General features: G+C 37.8%; 1 protein-coding gene across 6 annotated transcripts in view; it reads left to right on the forward strand.

Annotated features, from left to right (window-relative positions):
• AKAP7 (A-kinase anchoring protein 7) overlaps positions 1 to 21,222 on the forward strand; it is a 120,953-nt gene that overhangs the window by 51,488 nt on the left and 48,243 nt on the right. For 4 of the 6 annotated variants that reach the window (XM_081529045.1, XM_081529044.1, XM_081529047.1 and 1 more), the window contains exon 7: positions 15,191 to 15,338. In XM_081529045.1, the coding sequence (XP_081385171.1) occupies positions 15,191 to 15,338 (148 nt within the window). Of the gene's footprint in view, positions 1 to 12,348; positions 12,492 to 15,190; positions 15,339 to 21,222 lie in introns of all 6 variants that reach the window. The other 2 variants (XR_014065103.1, XR_014065102.1) reach the window with 1 other exon arrangement.

Genomic DNA, 21,222 nt, shown 5'->3' on the forward strand with positions numbered 1-21,222 from the left:
CCTAATAACTTAAAATTTTTAGTTGTTTTTGAGACTCTTTTCATATGATCAAGTGCACTTAGCTCTGAGGCTATAATATGGAATTCTCTTTGGATTTTTCTTAGTTAAAAATCAATAAATGAAGAAAACACAACACAATATCTCTTTTTGTTTTATTTTTTTTTAAAGCTAAAAATGCAGTGAAATGTACTGTGAGATGGAATTGTAATTTCTTCTGAGAGTCAAGGTGCCATTAGTCAATTGTGTCATCTATTGTGTGTCAGAGCACTATATATAGCAACTGACTTCAGCTTTGTTTCTAAGGCATTTTTCAGCTTCATGCTGTTCTGTTGTCTGTTTCTGTATTTTGAGATAAACCTAAGTATACCTTTTAATTGTTTAAAAATTGGAAATGCTATCTTCAAAGGTAGACTCACCAAATGTTCATTTGTAACCTTTCAGTAATTTGTACATCTTTGAACACTGAAACATATAGGAAATAATAAGCAGACAGCGAAATTATTTTTGAGGAAGAATTATGGGATTTGATTCATGTCAGAATACCAAAATGGCTCCTGGTTGACCTTTATTCTGTTAAGAGATTTTGAAAAATTTGAAAACTCTAGAAGAAATGACCCAGTCAACCTAATATTATTAAGTCTGTGCAGAGTGGAATGGAGATTTCAAGTGTTTTCATTGACATTTCCTGAAAGTTTTCTCTCAGGACATCTCTTAGGATTTTATGTGAGGTAAGGATTCTGTGATCAAGTGCATGTTAGCAGTGATGGGTTAAAGTTAATCTGAGTCTTTATTTCAGGATTTCTTAGGATCTCCAAAACATGAATGTTTACTGTGAATCTTAAGAGCTTCCAACAACAAAAGTTTAATTTTTTGCCTCTGGGTCATCTGTGGCTCTGTTCCACGCTGTCTTTATTCAAGACCTTGGTTTAGCACCTTACATCTAGGACTTCACTGGTCTTTGGCTGAAGGAAGAGAGAGAGAGTGATTGACAGCTGAAAGTTTCTGCTAAAAAAGTGATGCATGTCATTCCTGTTCACGTCTTATTGGCTAAAGAAGGTCACATGGTCCTTTCCAGGTTCAACGGAGCAGGATATATAACCCACTTGCAGCCAAGGACATCACAAGAAGGGCAGTGAATATTTTGAACATTATACCTTCTACCTGAGGATCGTTTCCTAAATGTACTTTATAAGCATGGCCTTTTTTTTTCATCTCCGATGTTGTAGCACATCGTTTAGGCACTGCTGGTCTTGATCATTCAGGCTAGAATAATACTTTTTCTTCAAACATACAGACTCAGTGGACAGTTTACTTACTGTCTAGCATTTGTATCCAAAGGCAAGATTCTGATTTAAATGCCATTTAAAAAACAGAGTTTTAGAGCTAGGATTAAAAGATGCAATAATGAAGTATTTGAGGTAATTAGAGTTGCATGGGTTTGCCTTACCTATATTAAAATATGAATGTTCCCTCTGTCTCAACTATTGCTATTAGTAATGGGGAACATTTTTCTCAAGTCATTTTTAGACATTTTGAGACCTCTGTTGATTTCATTTTTCTAGTCAGAAAGGACAGAATGGAGCATAATGATCTTATACGAAACTGGCAAGCCCCACGGAGGGTTGATTATGGTTAAAGGCAAAATGGAACATATGATCAAAAAAACTTTATTCCAAAACTTTATTCCAAAATGGTGTTGATGTAAAATTAACTTGTATAATAGGTAACGGCTAATTGCCAACCCACCTGAATAGTCACATAAAAGCAAATCAAGCTAAGATTATTTGAATGATAGTAAGATTTTTCTCTACCACTAGAGTGGTCAGACTCCATTGGCCAGTCACCTCTTGTTAACTATAATTAACTGCATAATAAAAGAAGGTAAAGCTATATTTTTCTTGAGAGCCCCATTTAGCCAGAAGTGTAACTAGTTTTAGATGATGCCTAAACGAGTTTACACTGGAATTTTATTTCCAATCCTAAATATGAAAGGATTTACTTTGACCATTCATTAGAACCGTATTCTCCAAGGAAAGGTACCTCAAAAATAGAATAATACTAAATTGCTCAATTCTTCCAACTGATTAGCCCTATAAATTAAAGATGAATAATATTGTTGTTTTCTCTTTGCAAGGGCAAAACTTCACATTATCTGTAGTTAAAGACTTAACAAATCTAGCTCATATCACCTAAGGGCAGTTAGGGTTCTTTCTCTGTACCCTACCTGATAGCAACATTTTATATATTTATTGTTTATTTTATTTTTGGTTACACTGGGCCTTCCTTTCATGGGCTTTCTCTAGCTGCAGAAAGCACGGCTACTTTTTAGTTGGAGTACTCAGGCATCTCATTGCGGTGGCTTCTCTTGTTGCAGAACATGGGCGCTTAGTGCATGGGTTTCAGTAGTTGCAGCACATAGTCTCAGTAGTTTTCGTGCATAGGCTTAGTTGCTCTGTGGCATGTGGAATCTTCCTGGACCAGGGATCGAACCCATGTCCCCTGTATTGGCAGGCAGATTCCCATCCACTGTACCACCAGGAAAGTCCAACGTTTTTAATTGTTAGTTAACTCTATGACACCATTTTGGAGACCCATCTTTAAGGCCTTCTAAGTACAGCTGTGTCTTTACATTGACCTCAAGCTGATGGCCAGTGTATGAAGGTACTTTTCTTCCTTCCTTGGCTACAGCCTTCTCTACAGCTGAATTTGATTCTGATTTGTTACATAACTGTATTTAGAGCAGAACATTTCATTCAGAGTGGTTTCACTTTTGTCTTCAGCACAGCTGTGGGATCTTAATCAGCCATTACCTGGGAGAATGTTCTGTGACTTTCTCTAGTGGTCCTAGACCTTTAGTAGCATCCCCTCTCCCCCACCTTCATACCCCATCCTGTTTTCATGACTTGGTCCCTTTGGATTCCATCTTGCTCCTCATCCTCTCTGACCTATCCTGGTAATCAGAGAATGGTAAACAGGACCTTGTGCTCTTGAACTTCCAGTGCAGATATTTCTAGAACTTAATTCAGAGGAACCAGATGGGGGCAGTAGTCTCCTGGGAATTAGCTGAGTGGATATGGAAGTCACGTGCAACATACTTCCCAACAGATTGTAACTTTCTACCAGGTGTATCCCTACAGGCATGTGCTTAGATTGTACACAGTGGGGATGAAGTCTACATGAGGGAATGGTGTCAGGTTTGGCTGGTCTAGGTTTCCTGGGTGATGAACGTACTGGGTAGAGCAGAAAAGCAAGTGGAATATGCCAGTGTTTATGATCTTTGGCAAACTATCATCCCAAGATTCCCTGTTTCTTATTAACTTTTGTATTTTTCATTTTTATTTTGTCTACTAAACCCTCCATTTATTTTAATAGTCTGGAAGTGCTTCTGAAATTTTGAAAAGATTTTTTATTTTTAAAATCTCTAAAAGAGAAAATTATGTGAAAATTACTGGCTGGCCTGACATCTTTTTTTTACTGTACTTTTTTGGAGAGCAAAATGTAAGAGTATTTGTATATTATACTGACTATGAAGCCATTAGAAAAAGTATGTAATCCTTTCATTTATTTATTGGCTATGCCTTGTGTCTTGAGGGATCTTAGTTCCCCAACCAGGAACTGAACCCTAGCCACTGGACTACCAGAGAATTCCTATAGTCCTTTTAATTTGTATTTCAAGAGTTTACATAGGGGATATTTCCCAATTAAAATTTAGATTGTTTTAAATATCAAAAGAAAGACTCCAGTTACTTTATTAGTGTTTGCTTAATCCAATAATTTTACTATATAAAATTATTTTATACAGTAATATGTGTCACATTGAAAATGAAAATCTGTGAATATATTTCTTGCTCCACTTGGGGAGAAATATTCATTTTGAAATTGATGTAAGGGCTACACATGATTCCCAGGACATACATTTAATGATGGTTCAATATCCAGTTATTTTTTTTTTTTCCTATCTCCTTTTATCTAATATGATATCCAGGGAATGTTTCCAGCCAAATTAAGTGAAAAGGCTTCTATCAGTGAACACCTTTCTCCCTTGTCCCATTTCCTACCATGTAACCCACTTAGTGTGAATCTTGTTGTCATTATTTCTTTCCCATTCCTTAGCTTAGTTCGTGTCATATTTGCTTGTTTGGATACCTTCCTGTGAGGGAGGGGCTTTGTTGCAAGTGGTGTGCAGGGAATATGCCTGGAGAGTTGAAAGAGGATGAGTTAGGGGAAGTGAAGTGTTCTCTGAGAATGAAGGGAGGGAGGGAGGAATGATGTTGATGGGAAGGGAGTCAAGGAAATTGATTAATAATAATTCATAAGAAAGTGGGAAAAGAAGAAAGTACTTGATGCCTAGGAGCAGGATGAGCTAAAAAAAACACTCTAGATTTTTCTTGCTTAACATTAGGCTGCAGTTAGTGATGTCTATCAGTTCAGTCGCTCAGTCATGTCTGACTCTTTGCAGCCCCATGGACTGCAGCATGCCAGGCCTCCCTGTCCATCACATTCTCCTCCCGCCTTCGGTCTTACCCAGCATCAGTGATGTCTGTGGATGCATGTAAAAGATTTTGCCAATGTATAATCCCTGCTACATTGTCTAGATTTTCAGTTCTCATTTAGGTTGGATCTGAGGCTATAGTTTAGTCTAAAATTCTGTCTGTGGATAATCCAATCAATTTATATGAATGATTCCATACTTCTGATCTCTAGGCTATAAAAACAGAACACATTCAACCACAATATAAGTATGTTGCAGTATATAGGCCAGTGTTACAAGACAAGTTAAAATTATTCATTAGGATTTTTCATGAACGTATTTCTTTTTTTTCTCCCAGTTTTATTTATTTGTTTATTACTTTACAATATTGTATTGGTTTTGCCATACATTGACATGAATCAGCCATGGGTGTACATGTGTTCCCCATCCTGAACCCCCCTCCCATCTCCCTTCCCATCCCATCCCTCTGGGTCATCCCAGTGCACCAGCCCAAGCTCCCTGTATCTCATGAACTTATTTCTGAATGAGCTTTTGCAGAATAGCTTCACTGTCATCTTTCATTGTTGAGATCCTGAGAATTTCTTGCACCTGTGACTTGCTAATATTAACTTACTTAATGTTGAGAGAATTGTTGATTAAATGGAAAGCTATTGAAATGAAAGAAGAAAACATCTTAGATTGAGTTATAAGTCTTAGTTCATATTTGGGGAGAAATTTGGTGAGACGGGATATTTTATGTTTTATCTTTAGTTTATAGAAATAAATGGTTACATTGGTGAATTCAGGAGAACATGTCATTATTTGCTCCAAAGAGCAAAATATTAGAAAAACAGATGTGATTAGGAGGAGTAGGATGTAACTTGTTTACACTTGAGTGACTCCAGGCTGCACTGAGCCAAGAACACAGCTGGACTTTGATCAAGGGGAGTTGAGGTTCCAGCTGAGATTGGGCTGTCTAGGGAGCATTCCTAGATGCCTTAGTTATGGGTCTCTACTTCATTGAAATGAAAAAGTTCAGTTCAGTCACTCAGTCGAGTCTGACTCTTTGCAACCCCATGGACTACAGCACACCAGGCTTCCCTGTCCATTACTCACTCCCAGAGCTTACTCAAACTCATGTCCATTGAGCCAGTGATGCCATCCAAGCATCTCCTCCTCTGTCATTCCCTTCTCCTCCTGCTTTCAGTCTTTCCCAGCATCAGGGTCTTTTCCAATGAGTCAGTTCTTCCCATAAGGTAACCAAATACTGGAGTTTCAGCTTCAACTTCAGTCCTTCCAATGAATATTCAAGACTGATTTCCTTTAGGATGGACTGGTTGGATCTCCTTGAAGTCCAAGGGACTCTCAAGAGTCTTCTCCAGCACCACAGTTCAAAAGCATCAGTTCTTCAGCACTCAGTTTTCTTTATAGTCCGACTCTCACATCCGTACATGACTACTGGAAAAACCATAACTTTGACTAGATGGACCTTTGTCGGCAAAGTAATGTCTCTGCTTTTTAATATGCTGTCTAGGTTTGTCATAGCTTTTCTTCCACGGAGCAAGCGTCTTTTAATTTCATGGCTGCAGTCACCATCTGCAGTGATTTTGGAGCCCCCAAAAATAAAGTCTGTCACTGTTTCCACTGTTTCTCCATCTATTTGCCATGTAGTGATAGGACCGGATGCCATCATCTTAGATTTCTGAATGTTGAGGTGTAAGCCAGCTTTTTCACTCTCCTCTTTCACTTTCATCAAGAGGCTCTTTAGTTCTTCTTCACTTTCTGCCATAAGGGTGGTGTCATCTGCATATCTGAGGTTATTGATATTTCTCCCGGCAATCTTGATTCCAGCTTGTGCTTCCTCCAGCCCAGCATTTCTCATGATGTACTCTGCATATAAGTTAAATAAGTAGGGTGACAGTATACAGCCTTGACATATTCCTTTCCCAGTTTGGAACCAGTCTTGTTCCATGTCCAGTTCTAACTGTTGCTTCCTGACATGCATACAGATTTCTCAAGAGGCAGGTCAGGTGGTCTGGTATTCCCATCTCTTGAAGAATTTTTCGCAGCTTGTTGTGATTCACACAGTCAAAGACTTTGGCACAGTCAGTAAAGCAGAAGTAGATGTTTTTCTGGAACTCCCATGTTTTTTCAATGATCCAATGGGGGTTGGGAATTTGATCTCTTCTTCCCCTGCCTTTTCTAAATCCAGCTTGAACATCTGGAAATTCACGATTCATGTGGTGTTGAAGCCTGGCTTGGAGAATTTTGAGCATTACTTTACTAGCGTGTGAGATAAGTGCAATTTTGTGGTAGTTTGAACATTCTTTGGCATTGCCTTTCTTTGAGATTGGAATGAAAACTGACCTCTTCCAGTCCTGTGGCTACTGCTGAGTTTTCCACATGAGAAACGAGAAAAGCCACATGCAAATATCAGAAACAGTTATATGGCCAAACAGCATATGATTTCTTATGCTGTACTTGAGAAAGCTTGAGGAGGAATTGAGATTTCCTAAGTAGACAAAGAATGAGCCTAGATGGGAACAGTCTGTGTTGTTCATAAAGGTATTGTAATGTCCCTGTGCTTTTGCACTGAGTCTGTGACTTTGAGAACTTCCCTGAGTGCCCTCAAAATGTTCTCTTCCAGTTAACATGTCATTCATTAGTCACTATAAATGGGCTAAATGTTTGCAACCAAATTCATGTTTCTGCCTCTGATCTTTTTGATGCTAGCAACTCATAAAAACAATACCAGGAAGCAATACAGCATATTCTTTTGGTGCTTTTTGTGAAGTGGCTTGTCCTACTGGGATTTGTCTATCACCTCTTCTCTGTGACAGCTTTCCTTGCCACTTGACACCCCCAAGGAACATCCATCTCTTCTCGGTGTTAGGACAGTGAGAGGGAGGTGTCAACAATAGATTCAAAACATGGCTCTAGCGGCTTTGTTTCTACTTATTACTTGCTGAAAGGTGCAATATTGTAAATGTTAGATATAATGCTGGGGTAAAGAGTAAAGAACTTTTCTTTCTCTAAAGCCTCAAGATTAAACAAAGCAGTAGTGCTAAATGCAAGTATATAAATAGAGGGATTAAGGGGATGACCTCTCTGAAAAGCCCCATGGTGAGATGCATAGATGCTCCAGCATTAAGTAACTTAAAAAGAAGAACTGAGAAATACTGGATGCTCAAATAAACAGCTGATTTAAAAAATTCAGATAATCTCTGTCAGTGTTTTAGTTGATTATTTGCACGTTAGCAGTAGAAGAATTCTTCTTACAGTCTGGATACTTTGGATAATTTTTACTGTGTGTAAGTAACTTTATGAACTCTTTGCCATCTCCCTTTATGAAATTCATTTACTATGGATGTATAATTATCACTTTATTTATTAATACTAATGCAGCATATTAAATGTAGGTGTTTTAGATGCTGCTGTTACTGCTGCTAAGTCACTTTAGTCGTGTCCGACTCTGTGCGACCCTATAGATGGCAGCCCACCAGGCTCTGCCATCCCTAGGATTCTCCAGGCAAGAATACTGGAGTGAGTTGCCATTTCCTTCTCCAGTGCATGAAAGGGAAAAGTTAAAGTGAAGTCGCTCAGTCGTGTCCGACTCTTAGCGACCCCGTGGACTGTAGCCTACCAGGCTCCTCCGTCCATGGGATTTTCCAGGCAAGAGTACTGGAGTGGGGTGCCATTGCCTTCTCCGGTTTTAGATGCTAGAAATTCTCAAAGCAATTTTCACATTGGTTTTAGTGATATGATAGTATATATGATTATATCTTAGGAATGATTAGTATTCTTAGAATTTTAATATTTTAAATAGTGAAAGAGCTTGAATATTATCATTCTGTTCTTTTTCAATTTATTTATGCTCTCCGCTTACCCTGAATCTGAATCCAAGCTCTCTCTCTTACTGGCTGTGTGTCCTTCAGTAAATGACCTGATTTCTCTGTGAATCAGTTTCCTTATTGGGGGATAATAATGATACTAGTCTCAAAGGGTTATTGCATTTATTAAATAAGCTAATAAGTTCTTAGAGTAGTGCCGGTACATAGTAAATACTAGGTAAGTATTTTCTAGTATTGTGAAACTGATGGTAGAAAGTATCATTTTTTTTCAGATTGGTACAAAACAATGAGCAAAGTAGCACCGCTTTTTCTATTTCCCATCACTTGTTAACTTTTTCATCTCTGAAGTTACTGACAGGCCTGAGGCAGGGTGTTAGGGCTCCAGCCAGGTAGGAAATAGGCATTGCTGGACAGAGGGTCCAGGCAGAGCCCAGGCTGACAGGCTGGCTGAGAGCAGCAGGAGGAGGAGATAGGAAAGCTGCAAGGCAGTTCTCAGCCAGGGATGCTAGGCACTGGATCTGAAACCACCATGCTATTCAAGAGCACACTGGCTGTGCGGTGGAGACTCCTCATGTCTTTCCGTCCCTGTCATGAACAGGCTTGGATGGACTGAGCCTGAATGGGAAGGGTCTCCATGTTTCCCACTGAGAGGGGCTGAGGGGAAGGCTGTAGCCGACAAGGAGGTCATCAAGTGTCTGTGTCCGGGGAAAGATGGAAGTAAAACAGTACAAATAAGTGAAAAATGTGGTTTTGCCAAGAGACGGAGTCATTAAGAATTAATTGTAAAGTAAGATTTGCTTCAGGGAAGACCCTTATAAAAAGAGAATCTTTTTATAACTTTGAATCACCAATATGTAACTTTTCACTAGGAATAGTGGTCATTAGAATAATTTTAGGGACTTTCCGTGATGGTCTAGTGGCTAAGACTCCTGTTTCCAATGCAAGGGTCACAGGTTCAATTCCTGGCCAGGGAACTAGATCCTGCATGCTGCAACTAAAATTTGGCACAGCAAAATAAATAAATAAACAGAGAAATGAATGAATATTAAAAAAAAGAAAATGTGTGGGCTCTCTGGGAAACAGAAAGTCACTGAAAACCCACTTTAAAAAAAAAATGTTTAGTTTTCTAACCGGTATCATATCACTAAAGATATGTAACTTTTTTTCACTTATGAAAATAAACATAAAAGATTACCATTCTTTTATCAGCTGATGCCTAAAATGACAGGCCAGTTTGGATTGGGTCTTAATTTGCATCTTGAATTTTGGTTTCATGCCATTATCACGGAAAACATGCATTTCTTTCATAGCTGCTGGGTGACAGAAATAAACTATTGGAAAATAACAGAGCTCCAGGAATATCAAACTTAACCTCATAAGGACACATTTTTTTTTTTTTGGTCTGATATGCAGCCTGTTCATTTTTTCATAATGGAAGTTGTAATTATTATAATAAGATAACAAGTAACAATATGAAATTATCTTTTATTACAAAAGAATTAACCGTCTTAACAAAACTGGCATCCCATTGTTTTTCTGATCACAATAACTTTGTTGTAGAAACTAAATTTGAATAATAAGTATTTTATCTTTCAGAACCTTAGCTGAATGATTTTCACATTCAGATTGTTAACTAATATGAATTTTCTTGTTTTGTGGCTGTTTACTTCCTATATTGAAAATAGAGATGGATGCACAGGAGTATAAGACTGAGCCCTCTTTGGTACCTATTAAATTTTGCACATCATTTAACTAAATGTAAATGATATGATGAATGCTTCCTGAGTAAATAATTTCCATGACTTATCAGAAGCAGCCATCAGATGGTTCTAAAAATACTTACTCTCAATGGCATTTTTCCTGTATTGGCTGTTTGGCTGCCAACTAACAATCAAGAATGAAGTTCCTCGGGGTTTCATGGTCCATTGTATCAGAAATTATCATGTGGCAGTGAACAGCACTGATACACTGATAATTCTACCTAAACTATACCCGAAACTAGGCCAAATGGAAGTAAAACTTCAGTCATTTCTGATGATTAATTAAGATAGTCTTGAAAAAATTTTGTTTGATGTTTCTTGCAACTAATTTATTGTTTCAAAGTGTGACATTCTGTCTTTAAATTCCTATTTTCTCCTTCATTGTTATGATGTATAATTGATAAGTCAGTTATGTTGGTTACAGTTATCAATACAAAGCCTTAAAAATACACCCTGTTCCTGTTAGGTCCAAGGGAAAAATAATTTTCAAGCATAGTACTGGACAGTCACCGGGCATATTCAGCATTCCAGGATGCAGCACCCTTAGCATGGTTTTGCTGAAGATATGCTACATGTTGTTTGAAAGAATCCCAACTCTCTCAGCCTTTACAGGTCAGATTTTCCTGCCTGTAACCATTTTTGAGGCTTTTCTTTGCACTCTCCTCATATGTTATGGGCTTCCCTGGTGGTTCAGATGGTAAAGAATCCACCTGTAATGCAGGAGACCTGGGTTCAATCCCTGGGTGGGGAAGATCCCCTGAAGAAGAAAATGGCAGCCCACTCCAGTATTCTTGCCTGGGAAGTCCCATGGACAGAGGAGCCTGGTGGGCTATAGTCCATGGGGTCGCAAAGAGTCTGACATGACTTAAAGACTCAACAACAACAACATGTTAAACTTCCATTTTTCTTTAAATGATGAGGTACCTTGGACAGAGTCTGGGCTATGAAGAAGGGAAGCAAAGACTAATTTGTGGTCCAAAACCTGAAAACCATCCTTTTTAGCTTTAAAATATAGCTTTGCAATCTGATGTCTCTGGTACTAGTTTGGCAACCCAGTGGATCCATTTGGAAAATTAGAGGCTGCTTAGTCTTACTCTGTATATACCCAATTTTGATGCACTTGTTTATTTTCTTTGAATGAAAGTCCTTTCCTTATTATGAAGGAGAAATAACACTTGCTGCAGCTGGGTTGTGAGACTAATTCACATAGATTTTACTAGAAAAGGAATATATTTCCAAGGTACAAAAGAGCCTAAAAAAAGTCCTGCAGAATATATTGTCAAACAAAAAATTCCCTGGAGAACAAGGGCCATGCTAATATTATATACCAGACAAAGCATCTGTTCTGGATACTTTTATTATTGAAGATGTTTTCTGATCAGAGCATATAACTTTAGTGCCTCCTAAGGTCTCCTGCCTCTTTGAACCACAGCTCTCTCTGTAAGTTATGGGTTAAAGAACTAAGTTCATTTCACTCTCTAGTAAAAAATAGCTCCTTAAGATTCATGTTGGAAGTCATCTGTGGAGAATTCTTGCAAAACAGTTGGTACTTACTTTTTGCTAAAATTAAATTAATTAGCCTAACAGATTAGAGTAGCTTTTATGTTTCCTTTATTCCTTATTTTTTTAAAAAAGTAATGACATATTACAAAACTGAAATGGAGATTATAGTGGTCATACAATGCTGCCAATGGTATCTTGGAAACTAAAGGTCTTGATTTTTCTGCTAAGTTATCACTAATCTTTTGTCTGTTCAAAGGGAATGAATGGCACCCTTTCCCCATCCCATCCCCACACAGCAAACACACACAAATGAAAAAGCATTTGAAAGAGAAATAAGATGATCAGTTTCCATTTACTCAGAACTTTTTCTCCCCTGAGATCTTACCTATGATTTTCACTGGTCTTTACTAATAATAATTATTTATAATATATTGTAGCATTTACCATATTTCACTGTTTTAAGCACTTTTATAAATTGACTCATTTAGTGCATATAGCACTTAGAGGTAGGTATGATTGTTAGCCTCATTTTACAGATGAGGAAACTGAAATGAAACCACATGGCTGAGAAGTGACCAAGCAAGGACCAAGTACTCATGTACTAGCTGACCCTCAGCATTAGGCTCTGCTGTCCCTCGTGGACTTCTGCTCACCAAATCAAAAGAAATCCATTCATTTTCTTTCTTGCTGAACTTTGAATGAACAGCATTTGATGTTGTCAGCTATCCTCTTGAAACTTTATCCTCCTTTGCATTTGTGACAGTTATTTATCGAGCCCTGCTTCATGTCAAGCACTGTTCTAGGAACTGAGGACGGTGGTGGTGGTGTAGTCGCTAAGTCATGTCCGACTCTTGCGACCCCATGGACTGTAGCCCGCCAAGCTCCTCTATCCATGGGATTCTCCAGGCAAGTATACTGGAGTGGGTTGCCATTTCCTTCTCCAGGGGAGCTTCCCAACCCAGGAATTGAACCCGGGTCTCCTGCACTGCAGGCAGATTCTTTACCGACTAAGCCATAAGGGAAGCCCATAAGCTACAAGGGACTGAGGATATTTCAGAGAATAAAAATCAGAGAAAAATCCTTGTGTGGAGCTCCTATTCTAATGGAAAGAGACAGCTAAAGACAGACAATGAACATAAACATGAACTACATAGTATGTTAGAAGATGGTAAGTGCTATGGAGAAACATAAGTATGTATAGGGGGAGAAAGAGAGGATTTGGGAGGACTGCTTGGGGAGGAGGGATAGCGTGGTTAAGTGAAGCCCTGTTGTTGATCAATTGCTAAGTCGTATCTGACTCTTTACAACCCTATGGACTGCAGCCCACCAGACCTCCCTGTCCCTCACTGTCTGCTGGAGTTTGCCCAAGTTCATGTCCGTTGAATCGGTGATACTATCCAACCATCTCATCCTCTGCTGCCCTCTTGTTTTGCCTTCAATCCTTGCCAGCATCAGGGTCTTTTCCAGTGAGTCATCTGTTTGTATCAGGTGGCCAAAGTATTGGAGCTTCAGCTTCAGCATCAGTCCTTCCATTGAGCATTCAGGGTTGATTTCTCTTAGGATTGACTGGTTTGATCTCCTTGCTGTCCAAAGGGCTCTCAAGAGTCTTCTCTCGCACCACAATTCAAAAGCATCAATCAATTCTTAGGCACCTTTTTATATAAAAAGGTAAAAAGTGAAGCCCTATTAAGAAAGTAATATTTGAGTAGAGAATTAAAGGAGATGGGGATGGACGATGAAGATATCTGCGGGGAGGAGCATTCCAGGAAGAGGGGACGAGTAGCACGGGGACTGTGAGGTAGGCTTTGCCTGGCTTGTTCACAGAAGAGCGAGGAGGTTGGGGAGGCTGCTGAGGGGTGAAGGCGAGAGTGGTGGACACGAGGCCCATGAGGTCCAGGGACGGCAGACCAGGACCCTGCAGGCTGGTTGGGGCAGTTTGGCTCCTCTGAGAGAAATGGAGACCTTTTGGAGAATTTTGAGCAGAGGATGACATGATCTGGGCGTATGTTTTCATAGGATCACTTTGACTTCCAAAGAGAAAACAGTGGGAAAACAGTCAGGAAGCTCTTGGGATAATCCAAGTGAAAGAAACAGAAGTGCTTGGACAGAGGTGGCAGGGGAGTGGTGAGAACTGGGTGTATTTTGAAGGTAGAGCCAACATGATATGATTGGAAGTAAGGCTAAAGGAAGGAGGGGGATCAAGGATGACCCCAAGGTTTTCAGCCTGATCAAGTCGAACATGGTTGCTGTTAATTGAGGTGGGAAGTCTGAGTGAAGTGGTTAGGAAAGATCAGGAGCTCAGTTTGCATGTAAGAGAAACACATATCTCAATAAAAACATATTTTATATATATATATATATATTTTTTTTTTTGGCTGAGGCATGTGGGATCTTAACTCCCCGACATGTTCAACAATAAAGAATTGAGTGAATAAATTATATCTCCATACAATGGAATACTATGAAAATATAAAAATATTTTTCACATTTATTTATTATTTATCACTATGACATATTAATTGAAAAATGCTGATTATCAAGTAGTACTCATGGTACAACTCATGCATAGGAAAAATAAAATAGATAAAATTTTGGTAGTAGTTTGGAGTGATTTTAATTTTTTTTATTTCTGCATTTAAAATTTTTTTGTGATTTTTGTGAATAAAAAAGGAAAGTACATATTCTAATTGTACTTTAGTAAGATTTATATAAGTATAATTTGAAAATAACATACATGCATAGAGAAAGACTTGAAGGATGTATATATCATAGGGTTAATGTATTTTATTACTATATAAATAACAGGGTCATAAATGACTTTTCATTTTCTTTTTTTTATATATTCTTTATATTTTCTGAGTTTTAGAAATGACAGGTATTTCCAGGGCAATGTAAATATTTATATATATAAATTTAAAGGAAAAGTTTGCACATGGCCCGCTAGTAAACTTGCCCTGTAAAGTACTATATCTTCATCTCAACAACTATGTTTTGGGACTATGAGGCAGGTATAGGACCATGTATAGAAAGGGGAGAGGGAGACATTCTTTCCCATGTTTGGGGGAACTACCAAGTTACTAATTTTTCAACAACCAGCCCTATTTCTGCTATGAAAGCACACAGAATCAGGAGGGGCAGGTAGAGAAAAACTTGAAAGACCTATTGACTCCAATTTGAATAGCCTTTAATTGTCTTTCAGATGATTCTTACACAAGGAGTTTAAAAATTGCATCCATTTATCAAATGGATGCAAATGTTACATTCTACACACTATAAAATGTTACACTGAATGTCACTGAAAAATTCTCCCATTTCTCCATTGTCTTTGGAGATCATTACTCTTTCCTTGATATCTCAAATTTCAACTTGATATACCTTATTATTTTTGCTCAACACTCTTCAATTTTTTTAAAAAAATACAACTCATTCCAGGCAGAGAGACTTTAAAAACAACTTTACAGCAATTTTGTGGTATCCATTTTCAGATGCCAGTAGGCAGGACTGTATGTCAAAATGTACTATCAGGTTCTAAGAAAGTGATAAAGATATGAATCGGTTGCCTAAGTGAAATGATTGATTGTGTGATTTTGTCTTGTCATTTCAAGGGAGTGAAAAAAATAGACCCCAAATTGTATGAAAAATTTATCGGCCATAGATTTGGAGAAGAAGTGGTACATTATATAGATCTTTGCTCCATGCTGAAGAAAAAGCAAAGTAGTGGCTATTATCACTGTGAGTCTTCAATTGTGATTGGTGAGTGGCATTTAAAAATTATTATCTTTGGTTTTCATTTCTTCAGCGTTATTTTGTTTTGGCAAATGTTTATGTTGTATGTTTTTCTCTGACATATTTTCCTAAACATTATGTTTTGACAATAATACATTAAAAATTTTGTGGAATGTATTTAGTATTTATATTTATCAGCCAAGATTTTAGTACCTATAGTTTTTATACTTCTGTGCTTTAAAATATAATCATCATGAAGTCTTGAAATGTTTATTCAAAATTCATTTCAGTGTAATTTTATTTTGTGAATATGAAGAAAGTGTTTTCATCAGTGAAGGCCTATATGATCACAGCCTTCTATGCCAGGTATTTTCATCTTTGCTGCTTTTAATTAGGAATAGAATGTGCCAGGCCATAAAGTTTCACTCTGAGAAGAGAAAGCATAGGTGGCCTGCAGAGATCGAAAACTTGTCTTTCGATTTCTTCCTTAAGAAAAACATGTTTTGAGGGGAGACCAAGATTCATGCATAAATGCTCTGTCATCTTATGAGGGAGATGGCTTGTGATGAGACAGATTCATACACAGTTATGTTTCCAAGTACAGAGCATGTACACCAAAAGAAGAATGTGAAAAACTGGAACAGGGGTATTTGTTGTTTGCAATGTGGCTTTGTTTCAAAGAAACCTGATCTGTTGTGATTGAAATTTACTGGACAATCTTCTTATAATATTGTGAACTTCAAGACAACATCATTTGTATACCTTTTAAGTGACGTGAAAATAGAGAAGATAAAAACATGTATCTAAATATCTCAAGGATCTTCAACCAAGGTACTTGCTCTTCACCACCAAGGTCAGCTTGAAGAAAACCTATGGAAATATACATCCTGAAAGAATCTTTATACAGAAAGTATTTTAGAAATGTTCAAGAAGACAATTTTATTTCTAAATTCTCATCAGAGAAGCCATTTTACCTTCCAAAGATCTTAGCCTTCTTAAACAGAAGATACTCAGTATGTCATTTGAATTCTGTGTTCTGAAACATGTCAAGTGTGTTTTAAGGAAGACTTTTTTGTTCTCGGAACCTCTGTAAGAGAGCTGGCTTCCATCAAAGTTTTGATGCGGACCAAACATTTCTCTTTACGTTCACTGTAAAAAGCAAATTTAAATCCTTCTCGCATAATACAGATTTTGGCTGGCTTTCCATATCTTCTCTGTAATTACTTTAGACCAACCTTGAAGGAGAATTCGGTGCTTCATTGCCTCTCCCACTCCCATTTTTTAAAAAAAGAGCAGTATGTAGATTTTACTGAAGGTATTGTGGGCCTGCATTATGCAGCTCACAGCATGGATCTCCAGTATTGCCATTGTACAGCTCTGTTCAGCTTACCCCAAATTACTATGCTCTACTCATTGAATTTTCTTTTACTGTTCTTTTCCAGCTTGGTTTCTAAAACTCCTCTTATCCTAGGCAATTTCTCTCGATTTTTTCTCTCAGGCTCTTTATCTCTCATCCTTTTCTAATTCAGAGCAATTTAGCTAGCTTCTTTCAAATTTCACCCATACGGATCATTAACATTATTTAAAAAAATGGCTTTTGCCTATTACACATAATCTGTATTCTCCTACCATTCTGAACATTAATGTCAACATTGAAAATGATAATTATTTTATAATCATTAACCAATTTTAATACACACTAGAGTCTTATATTTGCTGTGGATAATAAGTGATTTTCTTGATCTTACCCGAGTTTTACAGCAGAAAATATTGGGCAGGATTCAGGACTCTTTCTTTGTGGGTTTCATTTCTTATTCAGATTTTTTTTGAATTATCTTTAAAAATTTTTTTTATTGGAGTATACTTGATTTACGATGTTGTGTTAGTTTCAGGTGTACAGTGAAGTGAATCAGTTATGCATATATATATATATATATATATATCACTCTTTTAGATTCTTTTCCCATTTAAGCCATTGCAGAGTGTTGAGTAGAGTTCCCTGTGCTATACAATGGCTCCTTATTAGTTACATATTTTATATATAGTAGTGTGTATATGTCAATCCCAATCTCCCAATTTATTCCTCCCCTTCCTTTACCCTCTGGTAACCATAAGTTTGTTTTCTACATTTGTAACTCTATTTCTGTTTTGGAGATAAGTTCATTTGTACATTTGTACCCTTTTTTTTTTTAGATTTCACATATAAATGATATCTGTAATATGATATTTGTCTTTCTCTGTCTGACTTGCTTCACTCAGTTCTACAATTTCTGGGTCCATCCATGTTCCTGCAAGTGGCATTATTTCCTTCTTTTTTTTTTGTGGCTTAGTGATACTCCATTGTGTCTTATGTTGCACATCTTCTTTATCTGTTCCTCTGTTGATGGACATTTGGGTTGCTTCTGTGTCCTGGCTCTTGTAAATAGTGCTATTGTGAACATGGGAGAGCAAGTATCTTTTTGAATTATGGTTTTTTCCTGATATATATCAAGGAGTGAGATTGCAGGATCATATGGTAGCTCTATTTTCAGTTTTTTAATGAGTCTCCATACTGTTCTTCATAGTGGGTGTACCAGTTGACATTCCCACCGTCAGTGGAGGAGGGTTCTCTTTTTTCCACACCCTCTCCAGCATTTATTGTTTGTATAATAGATTTTTGATGATGGCCATTCTGACCAGTGTGAAAGTGAAAGTCTCTCATTCTTGTCCGACTCTTTGCAACCCCATGGACTGTAACCCACCAGACTCCTCTGTCCATGGAATTCTTTAGGCAAGAATACTGGAGTGGGTTGCCATGCCCTCCTCCAGGGGATCTTTCCAACCCAGGGATCAACCCAGGTCTCCCTCATTGCAGGTGGATTCTTTACTGTCTGAGCCACTAGGGAAGCCCCCCTGGCCAGTGTGAGGTGATATCTTATTTGTAGTTTTGATCAAATAATTAGTGATGTTGAACATCTTTTCATGTGCTTTTTAGCCATATGGGTGCCTTCTTTGGAGAAAGATGTTTTTAGATCTTCCACCCTTTTGTTCAGATTTAATTGGTTTACATTTGATATGATTGCTCTTTAATTTTATCCTAATTCAAATATGTCTGTTTCCTGAACCTTGAAACCAGTATTGTGTTGTATACATTAAAGAATGGGACAGATTTCAGATAATCATAAGATATTTTGTGTTCATAATTCTAGAGTAGAATTTGGGCTTCAGGAACTCTGGGAACCTCCTGAAATTATTCATAAAACTTTATATATAGATACATATGTGAAATTTTGTGGGGAGAGAATTTTTAGATTTGCGTATTTCTTATCTTAATTTGTTAATGGTGCATTCTTGAATAATACTGGATTTCAAATCACTGGTTTTCTTTTCAGCTGTCTAAGTTATACTATTTCAGTTCAGTTCAGTCATTCAGTTGTGTCCAACTCTTTGCGACCCCATGAATCGCAGCACGCCAGGCCTCCCTGTCCATCACCAACTCCCGGAGTCTACCCAAACCCATGTCCATCAAGTCGGTGATGCCATCCAGCCATCTCATCCTCTGTCGTCCCCTTCTCCTCCTGTCCCCAGTCCTTCCCAGCATCAGTGTCTTTTCCAATGAGTCAACTCTTTGCATGAGGTGGCCAAAGGATTGGAGTTTCAGCTTCAACATCAGTCCTTCCAATGAACACCCAGGACTGATCTCCTTTAGGATGGACTGGTTATACTATTTAAGACATTTAAAAAATACCAATGACTATATGCTTCATTTCCGAGATTTGCAGTTGATTTTTTTCATATTTTCCTGCTTGGCTCTTTGCTTATGGATGCTATTCCTTCATTTATCTCTTTGATGATTTCAATATAATTAATTTTGAATATTCTTATCATATTTGAAGATACTGTTCCTTGGGTATGAATTCTTCTATTTGTTGGGTCTTTTGTGGCACTTGATTTCCTATGGTGCTTTTAAAGTTTTTTTGAGAACTCATTTAACTGTGTATGTTTCTCACTCATAACCCCATGTGTGGTTTTGCAGATGTCTCAGCCCTGGTCCCACAGGGTAATTGCTTTGTATTAGGAACTGGCAGCAGCAAGCTATTTTTGTCCATAAGGAGTTGGATTTCATTTTTCTTGTGTCTCTTAATAGTTTGTGAGGATTTTTTTTTTTTTAAGAGTAAAGATTATTAGCCTTGTGCAATATTGGCTTCAGATATTTTCCAGGTTTTATTTTGCATTCAGTTTTGGTCACAAGAAATTTTTCATGTTAGGTGTTTTTTAGTTTTGTAAAATTATAGATACAAAAATTCTGTGATTTCTTTAATTACTGTGACTAGAGTCATCTCCAAACTAAAAATCTGATACACTTTCATTTATGTTTTCCTCTGCTTTTTTGGTTATTTTTACATTTGAGCTTTTCATCTATTTGGTGTGATCATTAATTAAGTACTCAGACACTCAGATTAAGAAAGAAATTCAGTTACTAAAAGTGGGTATGAAATAGAGATTTAGTTTTAGGAAGTTTTTTTTAGAATTTTTTTTGCACCCCACCAACCTTACTGTGTGTTCCAAAGATCACTACTTAGCAACCCTTCATGTTGTCTTGGGCTTCCCTGGTGGCTCAGTTGTAAAGAATCTGCCTGCCATTGCAGGAGATGCAGGTTTGATCTCTGGGTGGGAAAGATCCTCTGGAGAAGGAAATGGCATCCCACTCCAGTATTCTTGCCTGGGAAATCCCACGGGCAGAGGAGCCTGGCAGGCTACAGTTCATGGGGTTGTAAAAGAGTCGGACACGAGTTAGTGACTAAACAACAACTACAACATGTTGTATTAATACTAGACTAACTCAGGGTTTTTGTTCGTTTGTTTGTTTTTGTGATTGTTGCCAATTTTGGGGTAATTTTACTTAAAAAGATCTGGGTTTCTGGTGCCTTTGGACAATCAAAAAATATGGCCACACCTGTTTCACGATCTTGCATGCGGTGATTTCCTGGGTGGGTAGTAGGTACACCTTGAAAGTAGCTGCCTTTCATTACCCCCTCACTCTTGTTCTTTTGCAATGTGCTTAACTCAGTCACACTACTTCTGTGGTTCCTGACAGCATCTAAGTTTGGATCTCCTGGCAGCTGTTGCTGTTCCCTGGGCGCTTTACGTTTCCATGCTGAGCAATTTCCTCTCCAGCTTCTGTCATTGTGCATCTTTATGTGGAGTGTTAGGGGGGAGTTTGGTAGGTTATGGAGGCAATAGTCATACATTCAGATGCAACAAAAAAGGACTACTTTTTAATTCTCATCAAAAATTTGGTTGATAATATGCTTACTTAATATTGGGCTGTAACTTCTTGCAAACCAGACTGCATTAATCATTTAAAATATGATTTTTTTTTAAAGTGTAAAACCAGTCCTTCCTGGTGAATCCAGGAATGGAATATAGCTCAGATGTCCTAGGGTGGTGAAAGCTCTTCTCTGTGAGCTACTTACTAGAGTTGGGTGTATTAATTTTTTCCTGGCAGCTCTGTTCCATTTATATTTCCTTTGGGAAAGTAATTGACTAAATGACATCCTTTGGAAGATGGATGAGCAATTTAGTGCTTGCAAAGACTCGTTTGCTTTCAGCTGTCAGATATTTCTCATAGGAAGCAGTGCGAATTTGGAAAGGTCTAGAAGGTGTTTTTTTTTTTTTTCAGGCCAATGTACTTCTTTATAACTTCGGCAAGCAGAGGTACAAATATGATTTTCTGGGAACCCCAGCTGTTTAATAGTAATTACTCATCATTAATTTAATGAATGTTATTGAGTGTGTACAATGTGTGTACTCCTCTTGGGTATCACGGAATACAGACAAGTGTAAGACATAGTCCTTAAGAGTATACAGTGTCACTGGGGAGCTAAGATTGCATCTGAAAAATGGAGAGGGAGGAGGAGTAGATGAATAG

Source organism: Giraffa tippelskirchi, chromosome 9, assembly GCF_054371585.1.
Source record: "Giraffa tippelskirchi isolate mGirTip1 chromosome 9, T2T-mGirTip1v1.2.pri, whole genome shotgun sequence".
Classification (NCBI taxonomy): Eukaryota; Metazoa; Chordata; class Mammalia; order Artiodactyla; family Giraffidae; genus Giraffa; species Giraffa tippelskirchi.